General features: G+C 44.1%; 1 protein-coding gene across 8 annotated transcripts in view; it reads left to right on the top strand.

Moving 5' to 3' along the window:
• CENPT (centromere protein T) overlaps positions 1 to 26,547 on the top strand; it is an 822,208-nt gene that overhangs the window by 707,737 nt on the left and 87,924 nt on the right. For all 8 annotated transcript variants that reach the window (XM_033941803.1, XM_033941802.1, XM_033941796.1 and 5 more), the window contains one exon: positions 22,903 to 23,007. In XM_033941803.1, the coding sequence (XP_033797694.1) occupies positions 22,903 to 23,007 (105 nt within the window). The remainder of the gene's footprint in view (positions 1 to 22,902; positions 23,008 to 26,547) is intronic.

Below are 26,547 nucleotides of genomic sequence, written 5' to 3'. Positions count from 1 at the left end.
GGGTGCTTACCTGGGAAGTAGCAATCATCAAACGGTTTGGTTTGATTTAACAGCTAAAGTGGAGAGCGGCCACACAGTACTTAAAGTCCTAGATTTCAAACGTACAGACTTTAATAAAATGGGAGAGTACCTGAAGAAGGAGCTGTTAGGATGGGAGGACATAAAAGAAGTGGGAAAACAGTGGTCCAAGCTGAAAGGAGCTATAAAAATGGCTATGGAACTTTATGTGAAGAAAATAAATGGAAACAAGAGAAAAAGGAAACCGACATGGTTCTCCAAACTAGTGGCGGAGAAAATAAAGGCAAAAAGTTGACATTCTTGAAATATTTTTAGAAAACCAAGAAGAGGAGTACAGAAGACAACCAGGTGAAACTGAAAGAAGCCAAGAGAGAGATACATCTGGTGAAAGCGCAGGCGGAAGAGCAAATGGCTAAAAATGTAAAACAGGGAGACAAATTTTTTTTCAGATATATTAGTGAAAGGAGGAAGATGAAAAATGGAATTGCTAAACTAAAAGATACTGGGAACCGATATGTGGAGAGTGATGAGGAAAAAGCAAACGTGCTAAACAAATACTTCTGTTCTGTGTTCATGGAAGAAAATTCTGGAGAAGGACCGAGATTGTCTGGCAATGTTACACAGGAAAATGGAGTAGATTCTGCGCTGTTTATAGAGGAAAGTGTTTATGAACAACTTGAAAAACTGAAGGTGGACAAAGCGATGGGACCAGACGGGATCCATCCCAGGATACTGAGGGAGCCCAGAGTGGTTCTAGTGGGTCCTGTTAAAGACTTGTTCAACAAAACTCTGGAGATGGGAGTGATTCCTGGAGATTGGATGAGAGCGAATGTGGTCCCTATTCCCAAAAGTGGTCACAGAGATGAAGCAGGAAACTACAGCCTCACTTGGAAAAATAATGGAAGTGTTGCTGAAAGAAAGGATAGTGAACTTACTAGAATCTAATGGGTTACAGGATCCGAGGCAACATGGCTTTAGAAAACATAAATTGTGCCAAACTAACCTGATTTAATTTTTTGATTGGGTGAATGGAGAATTGGATCGAGGACATATGCTAGATGTAATTTACTTAGATTTCAGCAAAGCCTTTGACACAGTTCCTCATAGGAGACTCTTGAACAAACTTGAAGTTGTAAACTGGTTGACAGATAGACACCAGAAGGTGGTGGTTAATGAAAGTCACTCGGAGGAAGGAAAGGTGAGTAGTGGAGTCCCTCAGGGTTCAGTGCTGGGGCCGATCCTGTTCAATATGTTTGAGTGACATTGCTGAAGGGTTAGAAGGAAAGGTTTGCCTTTTTGCAGATGATAACAAGATTTGTAACAGAATAGACACTGAGGAGGGAGTGGAAAACATGAAAAAGCATCTACAAAAGTTAGAGGAATGGTTTAATATCTGGCAACTAAAATTCATCGCAAAGAAATGCAGAGTAATGCATTTGGGGGATTAATAATCGGAAGGAACTGTATATGCTGGGAGGTGAGACTGATATGCACGGACGGGGAGAGGGACCTTGGGGTGATAGTGTCCGAAGATCTAAACGCAAAAAAACAGTGTGATAAGGCGGTAGCTGCTGCCAGAAGGATGCTGGGCTGCATAAAGAGAGGTGTAACCAATAGAAGAAAGAAGGTGTTGATACCCCTTTACAAGTCGTTGGTGAGGCCCCAGTTGGAGTATTGTGTTCAATTTTGTAGACCATATCTGGCGAAGGACATACGAAGACTTGAAGCGATCCAGAGGAGGGCGACGAAAATGATAGGAGGATTACACCAAAAGACATATGAGGAGAAACTGGAAGCCCTGAATATGTATACCCTAGAGCAGGGGTGCCCAATACATTGATCGCGATCGACCAGTGGATCGCTCAGGCAACCCCAGTCGATCGCAGAGCCAGGTTCCCTTCTGTTATTTTCCCCTCCTGACTGGCCTGCCTCTTGAAGAACGCAAGCCAATCAGAGTACTGGCAGGGCGGGATGAAGGTCGATAGCACACTACAGGAGAAAGAAGCCTCTTGAGGTAAGATCCGAGAACTTCTTAGTGCTGCCTGATTCGAATCGATTCACATCGGGTGAATCGATACGATTTTAAACCCCCCCCCCAAAAAAAAATCGGTCTCCCAATTCTGTGATTGACCCTCCCCCCTCAAGCAGGATCGGCAGCGCTGCCTCTTGCTGGCTGGCCGCCGCTGCTCCTGCTTTAGAGGGGGAGGGTCAGTCGGGAAGTCAGCTGTGGTGTCCGGCTTTCTCCCTGGCCTCCTGGTACTTTAGCAATTCTTGCAGGTTGCCATAGGCCTCAGGAGCTGTCTTCCCTCTGCCGCGGTCCTGCCCCTCCTTTGAGTCAGAGGCAGGATTGGGGCAGAGGGAAGACAGCTCCTGAGGCCTATGGCAACCTGCAAGGATCGCTAAAGTACCAGCGATCCTCTCTGCAGGCTGCTTCCTGCAGGAATTGGGTAAATGGATGTGGGAGGGCAGGGAGGAACACACAGGCCTTCAGGGGTGGGGTGCAGACCTTAAGGGGGGACAGGCAGGCTTTCAGGGGTGGGGTGCAGGCCTTCAGAGGGGACAGTGCAGGCCTTCAGGGGGGTAGTGCAGGCCTTCAGGGGTGGGATGCAGGCCTTCAGGGGTGGGGTGCAGGCATTCAGGGGAGACAGGCAGGCCTTCAGGGATGGGGTACAGGCCTTCAGGGGTAGGGTGCAGGCCTTCAGGGGGGAATGTGCTGGTCTTCAGGGGGTGCAGGCCTTCAGGGATGGGGTAGAGGCCTTCAGGGCAGGCCTTCAGGGTAAGAGGGTCCTGATGTAAAAGGGAGGGAGAAAAGGGAGGTTCAAAGAGACATGCATATGCCGGACTTTGGGGGGAAGAAATAATGGGTCTAAAAACAGAGGAGTGGGAGAAAGATGATGGCAATGGGATTTAGGGAGGGAAGGAACAGAAAGGGAGACAAGTTGGAAACAAGGGATGGTGTGGAGGGAGGATAGAGATACTGGATAGGAGGGTAGTTGGGAAAAGAAAGGGAGAGATGGTGGACCCTGGGGTGGTGGGGAAAGAGGGAGAGATGTTGGATGAAAGGGTAGTTGAGAAAAGGTGGATCTGTGGATGGAGATGAAAAAAAGGAAAGATGCCACACTTCCATGGGAGGGAAGGGAAACGGAAGGGGAGGACAGAGATAGAAGATGGATGGTTAGCATGAAGAAAGAAGGAGACCCTGGCAAGCAAGTTATCAGAAGACAACCTGAGCCTGGGACCAACAAGATTTGAATAATGACCAGACAACAAAGGTAGGAAAAATTATTTTATTTTCAATTTAGTGATCAAAATGTGGCTGTTTTGAGAATTTATGTCTGCTGTCTATATTTTGCACTATGGGCCCCTTTTACTAAACTACAATAGTGGTTTTTAGCACAGGGAGCCTATGCAGCTCCCTGCGCTAAAAAACGCTATCGCGGTTTAGTAAAAAGGGAGGGGGTATATTTGTCTATTTTTGTATAGTTGTTACTGAAGTGACATCTGCCTTGATCTCTTTGAAAAAAAAACCCAGAATATAAATGATAATTAACATTTTCTGTGCATACAGTGTGGTTTATGTTTTTTTAAATTTTATTGTTGGTAGATCATTTTGACTTCGTCATTTTAAAAGTAGCTCGCAAGCCCAAAAAGTGTGGGCAACCCTGCCCTAGAGGAAAGGAGGGACAGGGGAGATATGATTCAGATGTTCAAGTACTTGAAGGGTATTAACGTAGAACAAAATCTTTTCCAGAGAAAGGAAAATGGTAAAACCAGAGGACATAATTTGAGGTTGAGAGGTTGTAGACTCAAGAGCAATGTAAGGAAATTCTACTTTACAGAGAGGGTGGTGGATACCTGGAATGTGCTCCCGAGAGAGGTGGTGGAGAGGAAAACGGTGACAGAGTTCAAGAAAAGCATGGGATGAACACAGAGGATCTAAAATCAGAAAATAATAGTAAATATTGAAGAACTAAGGACAGTTCTGGGCAAACTTGCATGGTCTATGTCTGTATATAACTGTTTGGTTGAAGATGGGCTGGGGAGGGCTTCATGTTGGGCAGACTAGATGGACCATTCGGGTCTTTATCTGCTGTCATCTACTATGTTACTATTCCAATTCTCCCATCTTGTTTCTTGGTCTTTTGGCATTTGCATACAGACAGTTTTTGTGAAATATGTTTACAATTTTCTCAGCAATTGGCATGGATAATTTGCTATCTTTAAAATCAGCCTGCTCTGTATTTAAGGAAATCTGGTTTACTGTGGCTTGTATTGCAATTTCATTATCAGAATGTTCAGTCTTCCATTTTATGATGATTTCTTTTAAAGATATCTTGTCCCAAACCATGTTCTTTTGAGCGACTGTCAACCTTCCCCCAGTTTCTAGTTTAAAATCTGCTCTATCTCCTTAAATGTTGACACTAGCAGCTTGATTCTACCCTGGTTAAGGTGGAGCCCATCTTTGCGGAATAGGTTCCCCCTTCTCCAGTATGTTGCCCATTTCCTTACAAATCTAAAACCTTCCTTCCTGTTCCATCGCCTCATCCATGCATTGAGACTCCGGAGCTCTGCCTGTCTCTTGGGTCCTGCTCATGGAACAGGGAGCACTTCTGGAAATGCTACCCTGGAGGTTCTGGATGTTATCTTCCTACCTAAGAGTGTAAATTTGGCTTCCAGAACCTCCCTACCACATTTCCCTATGCATTGGTACCCACATGTACGAAGACAGCAGGTTCCTCCCCAGCATTGTCTAAAATGTTATCTATATGACATGTGGGATCCGCCTTTTTCGCACTAGGAAGCTGAATGACAAAGTGATCCTCACATCCACCAGCCACTCGGCTATCTTCATGCCTAATGATCGGCTCTCCCACAATTACATTATATTACATTAGTGGCTTCTATTCCGCCAGTACCTTGCAGTTCTAGGCGGATTACAAAAGAAGATAACTGGACATTTCCAGGAAAATTACAACTATAACGGCTGTCCTAACCCTTCCTACCTGGGCAGAAGTCCCTGGAGATGCATCCTCTTTCTTTTTTTGCCGGATGGATCAGATTGTGGATTTATTCACTTTGAACTCACAGCTGACAGCAGAAATAGGATTTTTTTTGTTGTTGTTGTTCAATAATGTTTATTAGAATTTTCATAAATCATAGTACAATAAAGGAAAAACAGTGAACAGGGAGTAACGTATACTTTCTTGCAGGATTATTAAAATACAGGCATAAGGGTATGATAAGATTACGAAGCATGAAGTCAAAAGACAAAAGATATCTCATGTTGAATGACAATAACATATGGTATAAGCAGTACCTACTATAAGTGATAATCTGTACAGTATTCCAAAACTTTACACCAAGTCTTATTGAAGGAAGAGATAGTATTCAAAGTCAGAGCTACAAATTTTTCATATTTAGCATAAAGAGAAACAGTATTCCACTGTTCATTATAGCTTAAAGTAGTGAAATCTTTCCAATAAGAAAGTATCATTTTTATCGCTATCAAGAGAAGGGATCTTAACAGTTTATCTTCATATTTATCTAGTTTTGAGGACAATACAGAGCCACCCAGAATTATGATGTTAAAAGAAAGTTGTTCATGTATTGATAAAATTTGACAAACAGTAGACCAGATTTCAGACCAAAACGGCTGCAACATAGTACAATGAAATAGCATATGATCTAGCGTACCAGTTTGGGCAGAGCAAGACCAACACAAATTCGAACTGCGAGGAAAGCTTGGATAACTTGTACGGAGTCCAATATGCTCTGTGGTACAGAAAAAGAACCGTTTGTTTGTAAGCAGCAGCTTGCAATGAGCTAAACGAATTGAGCCAAACAGATTCCCAGCTTGTATGAGATAATGAAATTGAGAGGTCTTTTGCCCACATATCATATAGTGCTGAAGGGTAGGAAAATTTATATTTCTTTAATAATTTATACCAGGCAGATGCTTCCCCTTTTTTGAACCTGAACAGAGCGCACCAAAGTAAAATGGTTGGAATTTCATTCGATATGAGGTCTCTTTTCATGAAGGATTTAATTGATTGTTGTAATTGAATCCATTGATAAAATTGAGTAGGTGGTATGTGGAATTTATCAGCTAAGGTAGCAAAGTTCATCAACTTATTTTCATGAAGTAATTGAGATATACTCCACAGACCAGACTTGATCCATGATTTCCATTCAATGTGTTTTCCTTGGATTTGTACTTGTGGGTTAAGCCATATGGCAGAAGATGTAGTAGAATTCCATTTATGATCTGCAAGTGCATCAATTTCTTTGAGTGCAGTTGCCGTAGAAAGTCTTATAAGATTGTTTCGAACAGATTCTGTAGGAGGTATGAAAGATAACAGATGTAAAAATTCCTTATTGTGGATCTTGTGTTCCAATTGCAACTAGGTAGGAAACAGTTGATCATCTAGAGTCATCAGCCATTGGGAACCTTGTCTTCCTAAGAATGCAATGTGATAGTCATACATACTAGGAAAATTTACCCCTCCATTGTTTTTTGTGCATTTCAGCTTCTTAATTGCAATGCGAGGGGCTCTGTTGTTCCATAAAAATTTTGATAGTAAGGATTCTATCTTGGAGTAGGCTTTAAGCAGAAGTGAAAAAAAGGTATCATAGAGAGGATATAAGTAATTTTAGGAGCCAAGACCATTTTAATAGTCTAATCTCCTCCACCATTAGAGCTTTAATGGGGACCATTGCAAAGCTGTAGTCTTGATTAAATTAAGGATATGGTCCTCAACAAAAGAAATAGTCTCTTCAGTAGTAGTACCAAAGAAAATTCCTAAATATTTCAACTTGCTTGGTGAATATTTAAGACCATGGTGTGATATAATGTCTCCACTTGGGATAGCATTCAGAGGCATTACTTCCGTCTTTGTGCTATTTAGCTTGTACCCCAATAAACGAGCATAAGAGTCTATAGTACTGAGAACATGTGGTATTGAATCCAGATTAGAATAAATCAGCACATCATCTGCTTATGCTGAAAGTTTGATCACTAAATCTTCAATTTGTATACCAACAATGTTTTTGTTGGTCCTTAATGATTAGAGGTTCCAGTGCTATGTTGAATAACAGAGGAGATAATGGACAACCCTGCCTTGTCCCTCTCGACGGTTTGAAGGAGGCAGAGAACACATCATTGATGTGGAGCATTGTAGATGGATTCGAATAGAGAACCTCTAATCATTTTGATAAAACCTTCTGGAACACCAAACCATTCCATCGCTTTAAAAAGAAAGGACCACTCCACATGGTCAAATGCCTTCTCCGCGTCCAAGGCAATAGCTACCAAAGGATCCAGTAATTGTGAAGCTTGGGCAAGCACATGAGCGAAGAGTCTAGTGTTGTCACTGGATATTCTACCTTTCATAAATCCATTTTGGTCCCTGTGTATGATTTTAGGTAGATGTTGTTCAGACGGTTTGCTAATAGTTTGGCATAGATTTTGGCGTCTACATTAATTAATGAGAGTGGTCTATAGTTTTGTACTAGCAGGGGATCCTTTTCTGGTTTTGGTAAAACTATGGTTAGAGCTTCCGTAAATGACCCTCCTGCTAATCCAGATACAGCAAGATGAGAAAAGTAACCTGTCAAGAAGGGAAGAAGACCATCTAAGAATGCAGTGCAAAATTCAACAGTCAAGCCGTCAGAACCTGGTGATTTATTTTTTGACATAGACAGAAGTGCCTTTTCAATTTGAGATGACAGAATTGGGGCATTCAAGGAATCCATTTCCTCCTTTAATAAAATAGGATGGTAGATGCTGAAGAAAAGGGTCAAAAAGATCCTGGTCCAGTCTTTCAGAGGAAAATAAGTCCGTATAAAACATATGAAACTGAGCACAAATTTCAGCAGGAAATGTTACAGTCACACTCGATGAGTCTTTGATAGCTGGACTCATCGTTTTTTCCGAACGAAGTTTCAGATAATTTGCCAGAAGATGACCACATTTGTTCATACTAGAGTAGTACGTTGCAGATTTCAGGAATATTTCATTAGCAGCTTTCATGCTAAGTGCCAGATTATATTCATATTTCAATTTATGAAGAGCTTTCTGTGTATCTTGATTAGTTGTATCCAGCGAATGAAGCCTTTCCAGTTCTTGTAGTCTTTGTTCCAATTGTTGTATAGAAGCTCTATTAATCTTATTAGACTTTGCAAAATAAGCAATGATGGTGCCACATATAAATGTTTTAGGTGAAATCTGTTTTTTATTAAGAAACAAACCATACAGCTACCAATGCAAACAGCAGACAAGAATTCAAGTAAAGAAGACAAGGCTCCCCCCCCCCAAGAGGACTGGACTCTGATGTCCTCTCAGGTTACAAAGAGCCCCAAACCTCCACCCCCCAAAAAACAGACCCCCCCGGCCCCCCTCCCCCCCAGATCAGACAGGCGGAATGGTACACAACTGCAGTCTATTCAAGATATGACTACGAACCCGGGGAGACAAACTGTCCAAATAGGGAGTCCAAATATGAACAAAGTCTCTGCTCCGTCGACGAGAAGAAGAAGCCAGGTTGGCCTCCAGCCTAAAAGGTCATGCAATTTATTCCTCCAGTACCAGAAGAAGGGGGGAGTATCAGCCAACCAGAAATTCAGTATACACTTTTTCCCCAAAATATAACATTTGCTCAAAAACGATTTCTCAGCAGAGGTATGCACAGAAAACAAAGAAAAATGAGCGAACAACATGTGATATGCAGAGACAGGAACAGAAACCCGTAAGAGACCCTGAAGAAAGGAAGCCAAGGCCCCCCCAAAAGCTCTGAATACTCTCACAACCCCAAAGGCTATGAAAGTAAGAGTTCACCTCCGTATGACAGGTGAGACAATATTGGGTATCGACACAGCCCATATAGTAGGCCTGACTCTGGGAGGCATACGCTCTCAACAAGGTCCTGAAGTGGCACTCTCGAAGCTCTACACTATGCACCAAAGCCGGGGTACAGCGAGAGCCCGAAGCAAACCCCCCCCCCCCCCCGAGCTCCTGCCCCAAATCCCTCTGCCAAGCCGCCAGCACAAATGAAAAATCCCGCGGGGGTCCAAGAGCCCCAAGCTGTTTATGATATAAGGAGACCGAGATCCGAGAGTCAGGGTTCTCCCCCGCCTCCAAAAAGGCCCGAAAACTAATCCCAAAATCCAAAGAAAGAGAACTCCGAGGAAGGGACTGCACATAATGTCGCAATTGACAATGAGCAAAGAGAAGACCCGAAGAAGGCAGACCACAACGCAGCAACTCTTCGCAGGAAAGGAGCGTTCCATCATCCCGAAGCATATGAAAAAGAAACTCAAAACCTCGAGCTCGCCATCGCCCAAAGACAGAGGGAAACAGCCCCGGGGGAAAGGAGAGATTACCGGTCAGAGGCAGCAAAACATTAACATGAGGATCCTGCCGCCAAAAAGGCAGCAGCCGCCGCCACACCTCCCAAAGTGGGCAAAACAAAATACTATGGCGACAGAAATCCGGCAGCACTGCCAACCGAGCATGAATTAGAGAAAGGAGGTGAGATGGATAAAAATAATCATGCTCCATGGAGACATCGGTATAAAGGTCAGTACCCAAGACCCAGTCCCTGACATGGCGTAAAAGGCACGCCTGATTATACAGAGCAATATCCGGCACCCCAAAATCTCCCCGGCCCCAGGAGCCCACCAGCAACTGCCACCACAACTTAGGTTTCCGACCCCCCCAAAAGAACTTCGACAACAAAGAGTAGAGGGCCCGGATATCTTTACGCAAGAGATACAGAGGCAAAGTCTGTAAGACATAAAGCCACTTAGGGAACAAAACCATCCGAAAAAGTTGCACCCTCCCTATCAAGGAAAGAGGCAGATCACGCCAAGTGGCCAAGACGGAACCTGTAATGGAGAGCAAACGAGTGACATTCAACCGGTAAAGCTCCCGAACATCCATGGACAATTGGATGCCCAAATAGCGAAAAGAGGAATCAGCCCACTGCAATGGAAAGGTCCCCCTCCAAGAACGCTGAAGACGCTCAGCAGAGGCCAAAGCCACCGATTTTTTCAAATTCAAGGTGAACCCTGAAAAATTCCCATACTCCCGAACACTCTCCAAGAGAGTAGACAAAGATCGGTGCGGGTCAGTCAAAAAGACCAAAAGATCATCGGCAAATGCTTCAATCTTAAAATGAGAGGCACCCAGTTGAAGGCCACTGATGTCAACGTTAGATTGCAGCTCCCTGATCAAGGGATCCAAGGAAAGCGTAAACAGCAAGGGCGACAGGAGAACAGCCCTGACAAGTCCCCCTACTGATGGAGAAGGGGTTCGAAAAGCCACCGTTCACCGAAATCCGCACCATAGGATCACTATAAAGCGCCAAAATAGCATTAAGAAAAAAAGGGCCAAAGCCATACGCCCGCAACGTGGCAAAGAGGAACCCCCACCGCACCCGGTCAAAAGCCTTTTTGGCGTCAAAGCTCACAAGTGAGGCGGGGGTACCATCCACTCCAGATTTCTCCAGGGCCAGCAAAATACGGCGAAGATTCTTAGATGCCGGCCGATCACGCACAAAACCCACCCGCTGGTCCAATACCAAGAAAGGCAGCACTCGGGCCAATCGATTCGCCAGCACCGTAGCCATCAATTTCGTCTCAAAATTCAGCAGGGAAATGGGTCAATAGGAGTCCAGCAGGGTTGGGTCCCTGCCCGGCTTAGGAAGAACAATGATCTGAGCTAAATTCAAATAACGGGGCAAAAACCCCTTTGCCACATTTAAATTGAAGATTTCAGACAACAACAGAGTGATCTCATCGACCAGCAGCTTATAAAATTCACCGCGGTAGCCTTTGGGTCCAGGAGACTTGCCCAACGGGCTAGCATGAATCGCCCATTCCACTTCCTCCGCCACCACAGAGCGCTCCAACATTTCGAAGTCAGCAACAGAGAGATGGGGCAAATCCAAGCTGTCCAAATAGACCCTCCCCCCCCCCCCCCCCCCCGTCAAGAAGATCCGGGCCATGCTAGTATCTCTGCTGTATGGAAGAAAAATAAATGAATGAATTATCCTATACTTTTGGTTTGTCTTACTTCTGAAATGATTTGAAGAGGACTGTTTACCTAAACCTTGAATGTACAATGTATTGGAGGTGGCTGTTCTAAATTGATAGATTCAGCAATATATCTCTTTCTCTAACGGAGTGAGGTGGAGTTTTGGACTTGTCAAGGTTGATTTACCTCACTAGCATCTTCTTATACCCTTTGAGCAACTCCAAGCTGTCCAAATAGACCCCCCCCCTGTCAAGAAGATCCGGGCCGGGCAAAGCATACAAATCAGCGAAAAAGTCACGCAGAATATGACTAATATCCTCGGTCTTATGATGGAGCATGCATCGCGCAAAGCTGTGACACCTGCGGACCACCATAGGGGCGAGCTAAACGTGCCAACATCCTGCTACTCTTATTAGCAAACCGAAAAAGCTGAAATTGATAGTGCTCCCGAGACCGCTGAGCCCCCCTATGCAGGAGCTCATTCAAGGCCTGCTGCGTCTCCAAAAGCTGTGTTTTGAGCGCCAACGAGGCGGCGCTGCCAAAACGGCACCGCAGAATCTGAACCCTATGTTCCAAGGTAAGAATCTCTCTATGACGCGTTTTAGCCTCAAAGGCAACAAACGCCACGATTTCCCCACGCAACACGGCTTTCGCAGTCTCCCAATAGAGGATAGGATCCTCTCGATGTTGCTGATTAGTACATTGGAAATCCCTCCATTTGGTCAACAAAAAATCGTGAAAGCGGGCATTACGATATAAATGGCAAGGGAACCTCCAGGAAATACCCCCCTCCCGGGGCGACCCCCAAAGCCAACGCAGGCCCACCCAAGCATGATCCGAGATTTCAATGGGGCCCAGGATGGCTTCCTGAACCGCAGGGAGGAGATCCCGTGAAAGGAGAATAAGATCAATGCGAGAGAGCGTCCCATGGGCCCAAGAAAGATGCGAATAGTCCCGCTCCACCGGGTGGAGAACTCTCCAAACATCTAGCAAGCTCAAAGAAGAAGCCAACATTAAAGCCTCAGTGCAGGCCCTAAGCAACTCCCGTCCCACAGAAGAACGATCCAGCCGTGGATCAGGGATCTCATTAAATTCGCCACCGAGAATCAGAGGAATATCTCCAAACTGCAACAAGAGGTTACGCAACTTCTGAAAAAATTTTGCAGAAGGATTATTAGGAGCATAAAGATTACAAAACAATAAGGGCTTATGGTTAAGAGAGACAGAGGCAATAAGGTACCGACCCTCAGGATCTCGAAGCACCTTGTGAGTTTGCAGGTGAAGGCCCTTGCGAAAAAGCATCACCACGCCTCCCTTCCCCCCCAGAGCCGGAGCCTCCAAATGTGCACCCACCCACGCAGAGTTTAGCATGCTCCACAGAGGACAACCGGGTCTCCTGTAGAAAGGCGATGGAAGCCTTCCTACGATTCAACACTTGCAATATTTTAGACCTCTTAATAGGCGAGTGGATCCCCCCCACATTCCAAGAAATCAGGTTATGTTCCAGAAAAAACTAAAAAAAGAGCCAAGAGCAGATACAGAATATCCCATAGCAGAATGCCAGAGGAGTGTCCCAGCCACCACCCCTCCAACCGCACAATCAGAAAATCCCCAACCTCCCACCTGCCTGAACCAAAAAAGACCCCATTCCCCAACAAACCACCCCACCCCCTCCCCATGTCCCCCCCAACTCCCCCCCCACCCTCCCTCCGCACCCCACCAACCCTTGCCAAACCCTGTACCACACCCCGAGAGGTGCCACTTCAGGCCCCCCACAAAAACACCCCAGCCCCAGAAACACCTAGAAACTGGCATCCAAAGAACAACAACAAAAGGGAAATAAGAAAAACTGAGCGAGAGGACAAGACCCCCAGACCAGTAAGGCCGCTACCTCAACCCCATGCACTAAGCAAGCAAACTGAACACACACCAACCACACAACTAGCAAGCAAACCGAACACACACCAACCACACAACAAGTCCGTGCCCAAACCCCCACCCTGCTCAATCGGACGCACACAGACAAAGCCACCCGAGATAGACCCTACAACATCCCACTCCAGATCCACTCCGCCACCCACACACACTCATACTAGCGCAGAGAAAACAACCACTCCCCTCCCTCTACACGGCAAGGGAGAACAATACTCAGAATGCAAGAAGTCCAACAAGGAAAGACTCGGCAGCAAAGTCCACTCCCAGGGAACTCAGGAGGAACCCCAACGTCAATGGGTGAAGGCCCACAGGGGAGATAGCTCAACTCGCTCAAAGCCAGGAACCATAAAAGCGAGTCCCCAGCACAACCAACTCCACCAAGCAAGATGGTCAGAAGATCACGGGGCCACCTCTGGGAACTTCTCCTTCACGAACCGCTGAGCAGCTTCCGGAGTGTCAAAATGATGCGCCCGGCCGGAGTGCAGCACCCTCAAACGTGCAGGATATTGAAGAGAAAAAGGAACACTGCGACGGACGAGACTGGAACAGAGGGGAGAAAACTTGCGCCAAGCCTGAGAGACCTCCGCTGAGTAATCCTGGAAACAGAGGACCGGTTTATTGTTGTAGAGCAACTTCTTCCCCTGGCATAGGGCCCTAAGGACCGCAATCTTATGGCGATAATTGAGCAGGCGGCAGATAACACCTGCGGACGATCCACGCCATCTCTCCGGAACCCCAGGCGATGTGCCCGCTCAATAAAGAGGGGGTCCAATTGCTGCGGGAGGGCCAAAGACTCCATCAGCCACTTCTCCAGAAAGTCCCCCAGATCAGAGTCCACCAGGGACTCGGGCAAGCCCACAAACCACAGGTTATTCCGGCAGGACCGGTTCTCAAGGTCCTCCACCTTGGCCCGAAGCGCTGCCAGAGAAGTAGAGTGGCCCGCCTGGTCCTGCGTGAGCCTCTGCACCGCGTCCTCAGTAGAGCTGACCCGCTGCTGTGTCTCCCGAACCTCCGAGGTTAGAGCGGCAAACTGCTGGTCCAAAGGTGTCAAGCTTGTCCAAGATGAGCTGCAGCTTGTCACCCAGCGTGCCCTCCAGCGCGGCCTGCACTTTGGCAGTAACCTCCGTGACCCAGAGGGAGCTGGGGGTCTCGGGCGAGGCAGGCGCCACGTGCGCCGCCATCTTGGATTCAGGCTGCTTCCTCCGCTCGCGGTTCGACTTGTTTTGGCGGGCGGCCATCCCCCCAGAGAGCCGCAAAAGCACTCCAGAAATGCCCAACAGTGCTCCCCCGCGCGAAGACACAATGAGCCGAGGTAATTAATGCGGATTAGTGTGCAGATCTGCAGCGGGCATACTGGAGCCACGAGCCCTTCCTGCTCACAGCCCCATGCTTCTGCCGGAAGTTCCACATATAAATGTTTTAAAAGCATCCCATGTGTTTTGCCAAGAGGTATCAGAGATTTTATTTCGTTCAAAAAATTCCATAATGTGTGTCTTAGTGCTCTCTACAAATTCTGAATCAGAAAGTAAAGATGAGTTAAATCTCCATAGTCCTTTGGGCAGAGGTTTGGTGAGGTCCATGAATGTGATGATTACGGAAGCGTGATCTGAAACTGAGATAGGATGGATATTCGCCGAGTCCACCAATGTAGTTAGTGAATAACTAGTCAAAAAGTAATCAATACTAGAGTATAAAGAGTGTGGTGGTGAGTAAAAGGTATATACTAGATCTTTTAGATGTAATAATCTCCACATGTCCATTAATTTCATTTGAGACATAAGATCTTGTATACTAGACCAAGCTTTAGATTGTGTATATAATGATTGTGATTTCCTATCCAATTTCATATCTAGGATTTGATTGAAATCTCCCCCAGGTATACATGGAGTGTCTCCAACCGATGAAATCATACCTGTTAGGAGTGGAAAAATGACGGGTCATCGATATTAGGGGCATATATGTTTATAACTGTAAGTTTAGAGGAGTCGATAGATAAATCCACTTTAATCCATCTGCCAATTGTGTCAGTAGTGTGAGATAGAATCGTAATGTCCTGTCGTTTATGTATCAGAGTGATAACTCATTTTTCTTGCCAAAAGCTGGAGAAAAAAGGAGTGGGTGGGTGTAGCTTAGCAGACTCACTAGCTGACAAGTGAGATTCCTGATAAAAAAAACTATATCTGGATAGTATTGCTCTGTATATTTCAATATTTTGCATCGTTTGACAGGATTATTAAATCCTTTAACTTTTAAAGAAAAGCATGAAAATATCATGAGGATAGATTATTGTGATATACTCTAAAATATTCATGAATAAATGAGGTTAACGTGAATAATATTAGAATCTTACCTAGAAGTAGATTAAAGAGAGATAAATACATATTGTGATGTACCCAGGTATACTGAAATACAGTTGGGTAAGCAGTATCATATATCCACCTCTGACTATTAGTAAAAATATAGAAAACAGGATAAAGTAATGCTTTCTCCATGTAATAATTGTGATGTACAAAGGTGCTCCAGTAAACAGATGAGCATAATATCCATAAGTAAATTATAATCATCATAAAAATTATGATAAGTATAGGGGTTGTGATGTACTCCGGTGCTCCATATTACAGTGGATATGATACAAAAAGACATCCCTTCTAAACATATGTATTTGGGAAAAACAAGGTACCCAGAAGAAATCATATGATATTTCTGCTAGAATTAGAAAGAGAAAAATATCCTCTGGAGTCAAAGTATTATGTATTATAACATTTGAAAGAGCAATTATCGTTTCTGTGAGTGTGGAACATTCAGGTAGAGATAGAATAAAGAGAGTCAAAATAAGAAGACAGAAGTCAAGTGAGGATAGAAACAAAGACGTTATGCATATAAAGCAGTGATGTGCAGTATAAAAATGATAGAAGACAAACCTTGGTGAAATTAAAAGCAGGAGAAAACATTCACCAACAGGAATAAAAAGTAAAGAGAATAAAAGAGTAGGTAGAATTGGGATTTGAGAATAAAGATCTCCCCTGTCTGGCATTATAAGAGCAGGCAAAAGTATTGAAATTAAACCATATGGAAGAAACAGCGTATGAAGAACTCTATCAGGTGAGAGTGAATAGGAAGGAAAGCCAGGGAATAACTGAACATTTTGCCAAGAAGTTATGAAGAAAAAAAATAGTAAAACAACTTGTAATAATAAAGTAGGACATGGTGCTAATAAAGGTAGACAAAAAGTAGGGTAGTCGCTGAGTAGATTAGACACATACCCGCAAAGACTCAAAATACCTGTAAGAAAGGCAATGTTAACAAGAAAAAAACAGTAATAACAATCCATGGGCCAGTAAACAGATAGAAGAGATCACAAGATGAAACAGAACCAGCAACAATAGAGGTTTGCAGCAAATGACTAAATACTGCATTATATGATAAAATTTAAGAGTAATAGATTTGAACTAGAGTAAGTACAAACAAATCAGACATGCCGACTTGTGTGCATTGAGCACTGAACTTCGCCCCCAAAAGACCGGGTCTTCAATGCAGTAATCTGGCTAGCAAAGCTGTAAGGATTGTCCATATTCATGTTTTGTCGATGGCAGTCAGGTGAACAGATTTGATGAAATCAGCTGAGTTAGTATAATCCTTTGCTGAGTTATTAAAGGTGACACACATACGGGCCAGATAGCGCATGCCATGCTTGGCACCAATCGGCGTTAACTTGAGCCGAAAGGCAAGGAGTTGTTTTCTCTTTTTTGCGGATTCTTTAGACAAGACTGGAACCAGAAGAAGCTTGCTTCCCTCAAAGATGATTGGAGAGTGAGATTTAGCCTTCTGCATGAGGATTTGTACTTGTGCTTGACGAAGCAGTGTAACCACAATCGGTCTTGGGAACCAGCTATGGCGCGCCACATGCTGTGGCACACGGAAGGCTGTGTCAAAATCTATCTTTATTTCGGCAGGGATTTTCAAGAGCTCAGGCAGGAGGGCCGCCAGAAAATCAGTGAGGTCGCATGCTTCTCTGCCCTCAGGTAAGCCAAGAAGGCTAAAACTTATGCTTGGCCCTGCTGTTAGCGTGTTCCAGCGCAATTTCCAGTTGGGATATGCGGGAGGTCTGCTTCATGAGTACTTTTATGGAGTCCTCCTAGGACAGCATTTTCAGCTCTAAGGTGTCTGTTCGTTGCTTGACATTTCCGAACTCCTCCCAAAGATTATTAAGATTGTCTCTCATATCTGAGATATCCTGTTTAGTATCTATTAGGAGATTACGAATCGATCGTAGTTCCTCCATTATGGAGGCCTGTAAAGCGTCTTCCAATTTGCCATCAGCAGTTTTTTGCGGTGAAGGTGGTTTAGTACTTTTATGCTTACCAGGCTTTACTGTAGACATGTTTAACAGCGCTCCGGGGCCCAAAAAACTTAAATAGATAAGCGCTAAAATGGAGTTTTTATTGATTTATTGAGAATTGTTGCTGGAGCTCTAGCATCACGCATCCTTCTCCATTGCTGCTCACTAGCGCCCCTCCCCAGCAGAAATAGGCTTGCTAGAACGAAGCCTGTCTAAAATATGTATTTTGTCACTCAGACACTTGACATGCTTCTTTCTCTTTGGAGCTGTTCCTGCAGATGCTTGTAACTCACTCTTTTGACAGTCAGTGGCCGTTCTCTTTGGAGCTCTACCAGCAGATGTTTGTAGCTCATTCTTACACCTGTAGCTCACTCTCGTGATGCTTGGTGGCTGTTTCTGAAATGCAAAACCAAAACCATGAAGTGCCAAAGCGTTTTTTCTAAGGTTGGAGGTCTGGAAATGGCGAATAATGCATGCAACTGCGGATCAGCAAAATCGTGAATCAGGAATACACAAATAATGAGAATGGACTGTAAGTCATATGTGTATTATTTTTCATTTGATATTTAATTTACATCACTTTGTAACGCATTTTCTTTTTTGTAAAATATTACGCTGATGCAGCCACTTGTGAAACAGTGGCTATTGGTGGTGTTTTGCTGTTTCCATATTTGGATGGATTAAGAATCTCCTTCAAGTTTTGTTTTGGATTTTTTATTTTTTTACAAGTTATGTGAGTTTTTTCATGACCTGTGTTGAGTCATATACTGTATAAAACTTTAGTGATGACTCTTTACTGAGGTCTTCATCCTCTTTACTAGTGCTGCCCGATTCAGGAAAGAAAATTTCAATTCGATTCAGCCTCCTGAATTGGTTTTTTGATTCGATTCGATTTTCCTGCCCAATTGGGTGTTTTTTGGGTGTTTTTTTGTTTTTTTTCAAACATCCTGGTGGGTTTATTTTATAGCCTCTTCACCCCCTTTGCCTTCTCCTAACCACACTGGCGCTGTGGTGTAAACAAAAAAGACTTTTCCTCTCTCTGACATCAGAGGAGGGGTGGTACCACAGCAGAGGAAACAGCTCAAAACACTGCAGTGCAAAGAGCTGTAACTGCGATCTTCGGCTGAAGCTGTAAGGTAAACGGTTTGGGGAGGCCAAGGGAAAAACGGAGGCCTTCCCAGAGGGGGTGCGCAGTCTTTCGGGGGGGGGGGGGGCAGTCCTTCAGGGAGGCCAGGAGGAAAGACAGACGCAGCACTTCCCGACTGACCCTCCCTCCTCGCCCTCTAAAACAGGTGCAGCAGCAGCCAGCAAGAGCAGCGCTGCTGCTCCTACTTTAGGGGGTGAGGGGAGAGGGTCCGAATCGGGAAGCTGATTTTTTTTCTTTTAATTTAAATCGATTCGAATCGATTCACCCGAAGTGAATCGGTAAACCGATTCGAATCGTGAATCGGGCAGCAGTACTCTTTACTGTATATACTTGAATATAAACCGATCAAATTATAAACCGAGGTAACCCTTTCCCCCCAAAAAGGGAGAATGTTCACTCGAATATAAACCAGGAAGTTTATATTCAATTGCCCTGCCTTGCACCCAGCCCTCCTTCCTTCCCTTCCTCCTTTCCTCCCTCCTTCCCTTCCTGCTCAGCTCTGCACCCAGCCTTCGATGCCCACTGTAGGCCTCCCTTAAGTCCTGGTGGTCCAGCAATGAGCTGAGACAAGAACAATTTTTCCCATGTCCTGTCCCAGCCACATATTAACAACCCTGCCTTCTGGACCCCTCTACAATATACCTTTTGAACCCTGGTGGTCTAGCAGTGAAACGAAGAAAAATCGCTCCTGCCCCGCTTCACTGTTAGACCATCATAAATCTGTCATTCTAATATCTTTGGATCTTTCCGCAGCATTTGATACAGTAAATCACTCACTCCTTATCAACAGGTAAGCCACCATAGGCATTAGCGATCAAGTACTTCAGTGGTTTCATTCTTATTTTTCAGAACGTACTGCTAAGGTTAGCTTTAATAATTCTACATTGGATGCTATCTCATATAATTATGGAATCCCCCAGGGACCCATATTCTCACCACTTCTTTTTAACATTTTTCTTGCCCCATTAATAATTCTGGCGCAATCAATTGGATTCACCCCTATGCATATGCAGATGACATCCAACTTCTTCATCCACTGCACCGAGTTGAGCACCGAGGGCCCAACTGAAATTTGTGATATAAATGGAAAAATAGAACAAATCAACCAATGGCTGAGGCTAAATATGTTATCCCTTAATATCGATAAATCACAGACTATTCTTTTCCCCTGGAAAGAAAATCTGACTCTACAGGCACCAATTAAGATTGATAATACTCCCCTACAACAGGTCACAAGCATTAAAATCCTCAGGGTTATTCTAGACCAGGGTTAGGCAATTCCAGTCCTCAAGAGCTGGAGCCAGGTCAGGTTTTCAGGATATCCACTGCCTCCTTGAGATGCAAATCTATCTCATGCATATTTATTGTGAATATCCTGAAAACCTGACCTGGATCCGGCTCTCAAGGACCGGAATTGCCTACCCCTGTCCTAGACCATAAATTAACATACCAAGGTCACATAAGTCACATAGTTTAAAAACTGCTTCTATAAATTGCACATGATCCAGGTCATTAGCAAAAGTACTAAAACCGTCGGCACTCAACATACTTATATATTCTCTTATTGTTTCAAAACTTGATTACTGTAACTCTGCCTCAAGTTAAAATCATGCAACTGCATCCTGGACCCATTTCCCTCCTACCTATTTGAGAAAATCCCTGCACAGGCCATCACATCTCTTACCAAACTCATAAATTCTGCCCTATTATCAGGCCTATTCTCCACTGAAATGGGACACATCGCATTGACCCCCTTTACTGAAAAAAGCTGACCTAGACCCCTCCATACCATCCAACTACCGTCCAATAGCAAATATCCCTCTCCTCACCAAACTGCTCGAGTCTATCATATCTACCCAGCTCTCTTCCTACTTAGAAAGATTCTCCATCCTCTTACCTTACCAATATGGCTTCAGACCCAACTTCTGCACTGAATCCCTATTGGCCTCTCTAATCTCTAAGGTTCAGCAACTGTATTCTCGTAATAAGTTTGCTGTCCTTCTACAATTCGACCTCTCCGCAGCTTTTGACGTTGTCCACCACGACATTCTAATTTTCCAACTCTCCGAGATAGGCATTAGCTCCATAGTTCTTGATTGGTTCTCCAAATTCTTGCGCTCCCGCTCTTACATGGTTAACATGAGCGGCACCTCATCCTCTCCCTGGACCCCGACTTGTGGTGTCCCACAAGGCTCACCCCTCTCCCCAATCCTCTTTAACATTTACATGTCCTCCCTGAAACTACTCCAACTATCCCCCCTTGAAACTCTTTACACTTACGCTGATGACATCCTCGTCCTCCTTGAGACCGACTCGAACCTCACTAACCTCTCCACGAACATATCCTAATGCATAAAGAACCTCCAATCCTGGGCATTCACAATGCATATGAAACTAAACGAGTCCAAAACAAAACTCCTTTGGCTCGGCCCAAAATTAGACCATTTACCTTCCTCCATCCCATTGGCCACCGGCCCCCCCATTACAGCTCGAGTTCTCAAGCAAAGTTCTGGGTGTCACCTTAGACTCTTCTCTATCCTTCAACGAACATCTCCAATCCCTGGTGAAGAAATGCTTCTTCAGCCTTCACATGCTAAGGAAAGTCAGACCCTATTTTCACCAAAAACACTTCGCAGTCCTAGTACAATCCATCATCCTCTCCAGATTGGATTATTGCAATTCTATCTACCTCAGCCTAACCAAGAAAAGCCTCCACAGACTTCAGCGGATTCAGAACGCCGCAGCTAAGCTTGTTTTCGCGAAAAGCAAATTTGATCACGTCTCATCACTCCTGTCTAAGCTCCATTGGCTCCCAGTAATCCCCAGGATCCACTTCAAATGTGCGTGTCTGGCCTACAAGATCCTACATGGCATCCTTCCTGCCGTTATCCCTCTATCCTGGAACTCCCCAACCCCTACTTCCTCCAGATCCTCCCAAATTTTTAAACTATCCTTCCCTTCCATAAAAAGTATTTCCCATGTAGGCAAACTTGGGTCATCCCTCCCCTTTAGAATCACTGAGATCTGGAATAACCTCACCTCCCCTCTCCGAACCTCAAGCTCCCTCCAACTCTTCCGCAAACACCTAAAAACCTGGCTATTCTCAAAACTGTAACACTTCCCCCCTCTTAGGCCTCTCACCTTCCCCCTTTACACCTAACTCTTTAATCTCTCCACTGTAGTTCCTCTCTCATCTTTCTTCCTGTAAACCGTGGTGCCGAGCTCCGCATTCGTGGAGATGGTGCGGTATATAAACCCAAAGTTTAGTTTAGTTTTAGTTTAACTCTGTTGAAAGGCATCACTCAGAAACAAATAAGGAGACTTCAACATATTCAAAATACTGCAATTAAAATCATAACAAACTCAAAAAATTATAACCATGTAACACCACTTCTTAAAAAACGCACACTGGCTACCAATACCCACATTGTATCACTTATAAAATTGCACTACTGTCATCAAAGATCTGCCAAACTAATCTTCCTTCCTTCTTAGATCGGTTACTGATTCCATACACTCTGTCCTGAAGCCTGCGGTGCTCTAAACAAAATCACTTTTCTGTACCATCTTTAAAAGTTATCGGCACGAGACGAGCAGAACTTTTTGCAGTAGCTGCGCCACAGTTATGGAATTCACTGCTCAGATATATGAGAAGAGAAACTGTACTAGACAAGTTTAAAGGATTTTGAAAACCTTTTTTTTTAAAAATGCTTTTGAAAATTAAAATTTCATAATCGATAGCTTTTCCAGGAACTTTCTGTTTTTAAACATTCTTTTCCCCTTCCTATTATGTGTACCCTCAATGTTGCTTTTCTCTAAAATTTTGTAGTTCCGCCCTCTTTCCTACTGTTGTCTGTAAGTCCATCTACTCGTGTCAATGTATGTACAAACTAAATGTTTTTGTTGCCCCATTTTTTACATTTGTAATTCGCTTTGAAGCTATGTTATAAGTGTTTGCATCAAATTTTAATAAACATGATCAATGTCCCACAAACCTTTTTATTCGGTGGCCAAGTAAACTCCTGGCTTCAGCTGGAGGGCACCTGGATATACGTGGACGTCAAGCATGATGACATCACACGCATGCATGCATGCATGCATGAAGGCCCTCCAGATGGGGCCCTGATCCGCCTGTCCGAGAAGAGAAGAGGCGCGGATGACAGCTAACTGCCTACAGGATGTGCCTCTTGCCACGGCTCTCTTCCTCGCCAGCAACTCACAGCACACTCGGAATCTCATGTGCTGCTGCACACAATTTGCAATACACTGCCTTAGATAGTGAGAGCCAATTTTAACTGTCAGTAATTTTGGAAACTGTTCAGAAGTGTTTATATGGTAGTACTATAATAAAATGTGTTATACATATATGTGAAATATTCTTTGCAAACTTCCTATGTTCTGTTTAATTGTACTTTTTATTTTGCCCCATAGCCTGGATGTTTATTTCAAGCAGCTGAGTAATGACTTGGAAGCTTTTGCTGGACATGCAAAGAGAAAGATTGTGGATGCAACTGACCTTGAACTTCTGATGAGACGGTAAATTGAGAACAGTTTATCTGAGCTAAAAGGTTTAAACACAATTTCCCTTTTCCTTCTCTTAATCCTATACCTATATGAATATGCATGAAATATATTTGCATGTATTTCCTCGTTTGTATGCAAATCTATCTCAAGCATATTCATTGCGGAGATCCCTGGAAAACCTAACTGACTAGGAGTGCCTAGATGACAGAGCTGAGAACTATTGCTCTAGAGAGATTAATTCTTTATAGAGGGTTTTAGGAGAATAGACAGCTTTAGTTGAAGGGTGGTGAGGGTGTTTTGTCATTACTAAATAAAATAATTTTGTGTCTGAATAATTGTGTTTGCTTGGTGACAATTCTTGAATAATTAAGTTTGCAAAAGGGCATTATTTGGCTGTGAGATGGGTAATTTCTCCCAATGGGTTAATTTTGTGTGTACACTTCTCTCTCCGTATTCGCAGTGATAGGGGAATAGCAAGACAGTGAATACAGAAAAACCGCGAATAACTTTTCGTATGTTTGCAGTTTTCTATGAAAAACCATAGCGAATATTGAGAAACCGTGAATAACAAAAAAAGACGAGATTAGTGATTTAAGTTGAAAACATTTATTGAACTTTTGAATAACACAGTGCTGTACATTAAATATGGGTGAACCAGTACTGTATAGAGTTCTGTACAGTAATTATCTCTTACTCTGTCGGTGTCTTCCTCCTCATGGTCTAGTACATGTACTGCATGCAGTGTAGGAGGAGGAGAAAAAGAGGATAAGTGAGCAACAGATCCCTCCTTAGGCAGTGGAAGTGGATCTTCAGTATGCGGTGTAGGAGGAAGACAAAGAGATGAGGGGCATGCCTTTTCATGGGTGGAAGAGGTGGATGGAGAGGCAGTGACTAAGTATCTTTTGGAAATACATTGTGATTTCTGTCTGGCTCTTCTACTTCATCATTTCTTTATATACATTTTTGTATGTAGAAATCGCTGCTTCTGCTGTCTCCTTCATCTTTAACGCACATACCATGGATGGGTCAATGTCACAGAAATAGTCGACCTCACCATTGAACCTGCGTATGCCCTCAGCAATATTATCCACTGTAAACTTGTCTTCTAGCACTTCTTCTTCTACTCCTTCCTCGTCTTCATCTGGTATTGCCTTTCCTTCAGGAGTAGTCAGGTCAATTAGGTCATCTTCCGTTAGTTCTTTTGCTCTGGTGTCTATTAAGTCTTGAATATCCAATAATTTAACCTTTTCTTGTAAAGTTTTCACTTTTTTTCCCTCTTGGGAGCACTTTTGGTAGCACCAGAAGTCTTGCACTTTGTAGCCATGGTGGGAATCAGCGATTTCTCTGTGCAGTGCTGGGAAACGGAGATTTCTCTGTGCAGTGCTGGGAATCAGCGATTTTCTCTGTGCATTGCTGGAATTAGCGATTTTATCTGTATTGTACAAATGCAAGGAATCAGCAATTTTCTCTGTGCAACTGGGAATCAGCGATTTCTCAGTGCAGTGCTTGGAATCAGCGATTATATCTGTAAACAGTGTGAATATGTGATTTCTGTGAGATAATGGTGGGGAGGAGCCAATAACCCCAAAACTGAGAATAATTGAAACCGCGAATAAGGAGGGAAAAGTGTACCATGATAGAAATACATTTTCAGCGCAACAGGTGTAGAGGTCCTGAACAGTTGGGTAGTCGCCCACAAACCACATGTTTCTTGTAGAAGGCATCAATCATTTTCTTGGTCTGCCTCCTTCCCTAGAGGGTTGTGCTGCAGCTCCTCAGTTTTTTCCTTTCTGCAAGTGTTCAGACAGTATCGGATCTGCTCTGACCTTTTTTGTTTTATTTTTCAGGTTTTTGTTCCCAGAGTTCGAGGCTTTCAGTGCTGCAGGGAGTTAGCACACAGTAATGTAAACTGTGTGTTGACTCAATGGTTCCCAGTGGTCCTGGGACAACTCTGACTGTGAGAGATCACATACTCTCAGGGGAAAAAGTCTGTAGCTGGCAGGCTTCTCAGGTTTCAGAGTTCCTGACTAGCCATTCTGCTCTAGCAGTTGACTCTAGGGGACCATTCCCCCTTGTAGAAAGGCTCATCCCAGACTTTGAGTCTTGAATGCAAGCTGTAGGACCTCAGGTTGGTCTGGAGGGCTGGAGTGGGAACAGGTTGCACCCTTCTCTCCCCCCATCACATAGCTTGGATCTGTGGGGGGTTGAGGTCTTAGCCCACCTTTTCATGTCAGGCTGGCAGCCCAAAGTAGCAAGCGCCTGGATTCCATGCTTGCCTGAGGCAGAAAGCCTTTTATAGAAACATGATGGCAAAGGCCAAATGGCCCATCTAGTCTGCCCATTCCCAGTAACCATTATCTCTTTCTCTGTCCAAGAGATCCCTATCCCAGGCCCTTTTCAATTCAGACACAGTCTCTGTCTCCACCACCTCTTCTATCACCCTTTCTGTAGAAAAGTATCACCTCTTAACTTAAGAACATAAGATTTGCCGCTGCTGGGTCAGACCAGTGGTTCATTATGCCAGCGGTCCACTCACGCGGCGGCCCTTGGTCAAAGACCAATGCCCTCCTTGAGTCTAGCCTTACCTGCGTATGTTCTGGTCCAGCAGGAACTTATCTAACCTTTTCTTGAATCCCTGAAGTGTGCTTTCCCCTATAACAGCCTCTGGAAGAGCGTTCCAGATTTCTTCCACTCTCTGGGTGAAGAAGAACTTCCTTACGTTTGTACGGAGTCTATCCCCTTTTAACTTTAGAGAGTGCCCTCTCGTTCTCATCCTATTCCCTCTCATTCCAGAGTTGCCTTTCAAATGAAAGATACTCGACTCATGCACATTTACATTACGTAGGTATTTAAACATCTCTTTCATATCTCCACTCTCCCACCTTTCCTCCAAAGTATACAGATTGAGATCTTTAAGTCTGTCCCCATATACCTTATGATGAAGACCATATGCCATTTTAGTAGCCTTCATCTGGACCAACTCCATCCCTTTTTTTTTCTTTTTAATTTTTATTGAATGTTATAAAAGAAATACAAAACAGCAAAATTGGATATCAGCTCTGTCATGAATGCAAAATACAGCAATAATACCATACAATTGTCATCCAACCGAAAGTGCACAAAATGCATCTCCCAACACAATAGCAAGAAACCCAATACCCACTTTTGAACAGCACCTAACACTCCACCCTCAATCCCCATGAACAAGAGCACATCGAGAGGTAACTCCATGTTGTTTCTTCAGGAAGCCACCCCAACAATACAGTCTACTCCCTAAACCCTCCCCCCAACCCTCCCCCTCCCCCCTGTTGATAAACTTAAGTCAATGAGTCCATTTTATCCATAATCAGAAACCAAGTCCAGGTATGCAAAGAATAATAGCCATGACTCTTTGCAATTGAAAGTTCCATTGCGCTCACAGTCTGAAGCTTCAAAGTCCAATCCAAGATAGTGGGCGGCTCCACCTGTCGCCAATGGTTGGCAATCAAGCACTTAGCTTCTGCCAGGCCCCAACAACGAAGCTTAGTTTACCAGGTATGTAAGCACACATTA

Source organism: Geotrypetes seraphini, chromosome 4, assembly GCF_902459505.1.
Source record: "Geotrypetes seraphini chromosome 4, aGeoSer1.1, whole genome shotgun sequence".
Lineage (NCBI taxonomy): Eukaryota > Metazoa > Chordata > Amphibia > Gymnophiona > Dermophiidae > Geotrypetes > Geotrypetes seraphini.
This window is presented reverse-complemented; position numbering and strand designations above follow the sequence as displayed.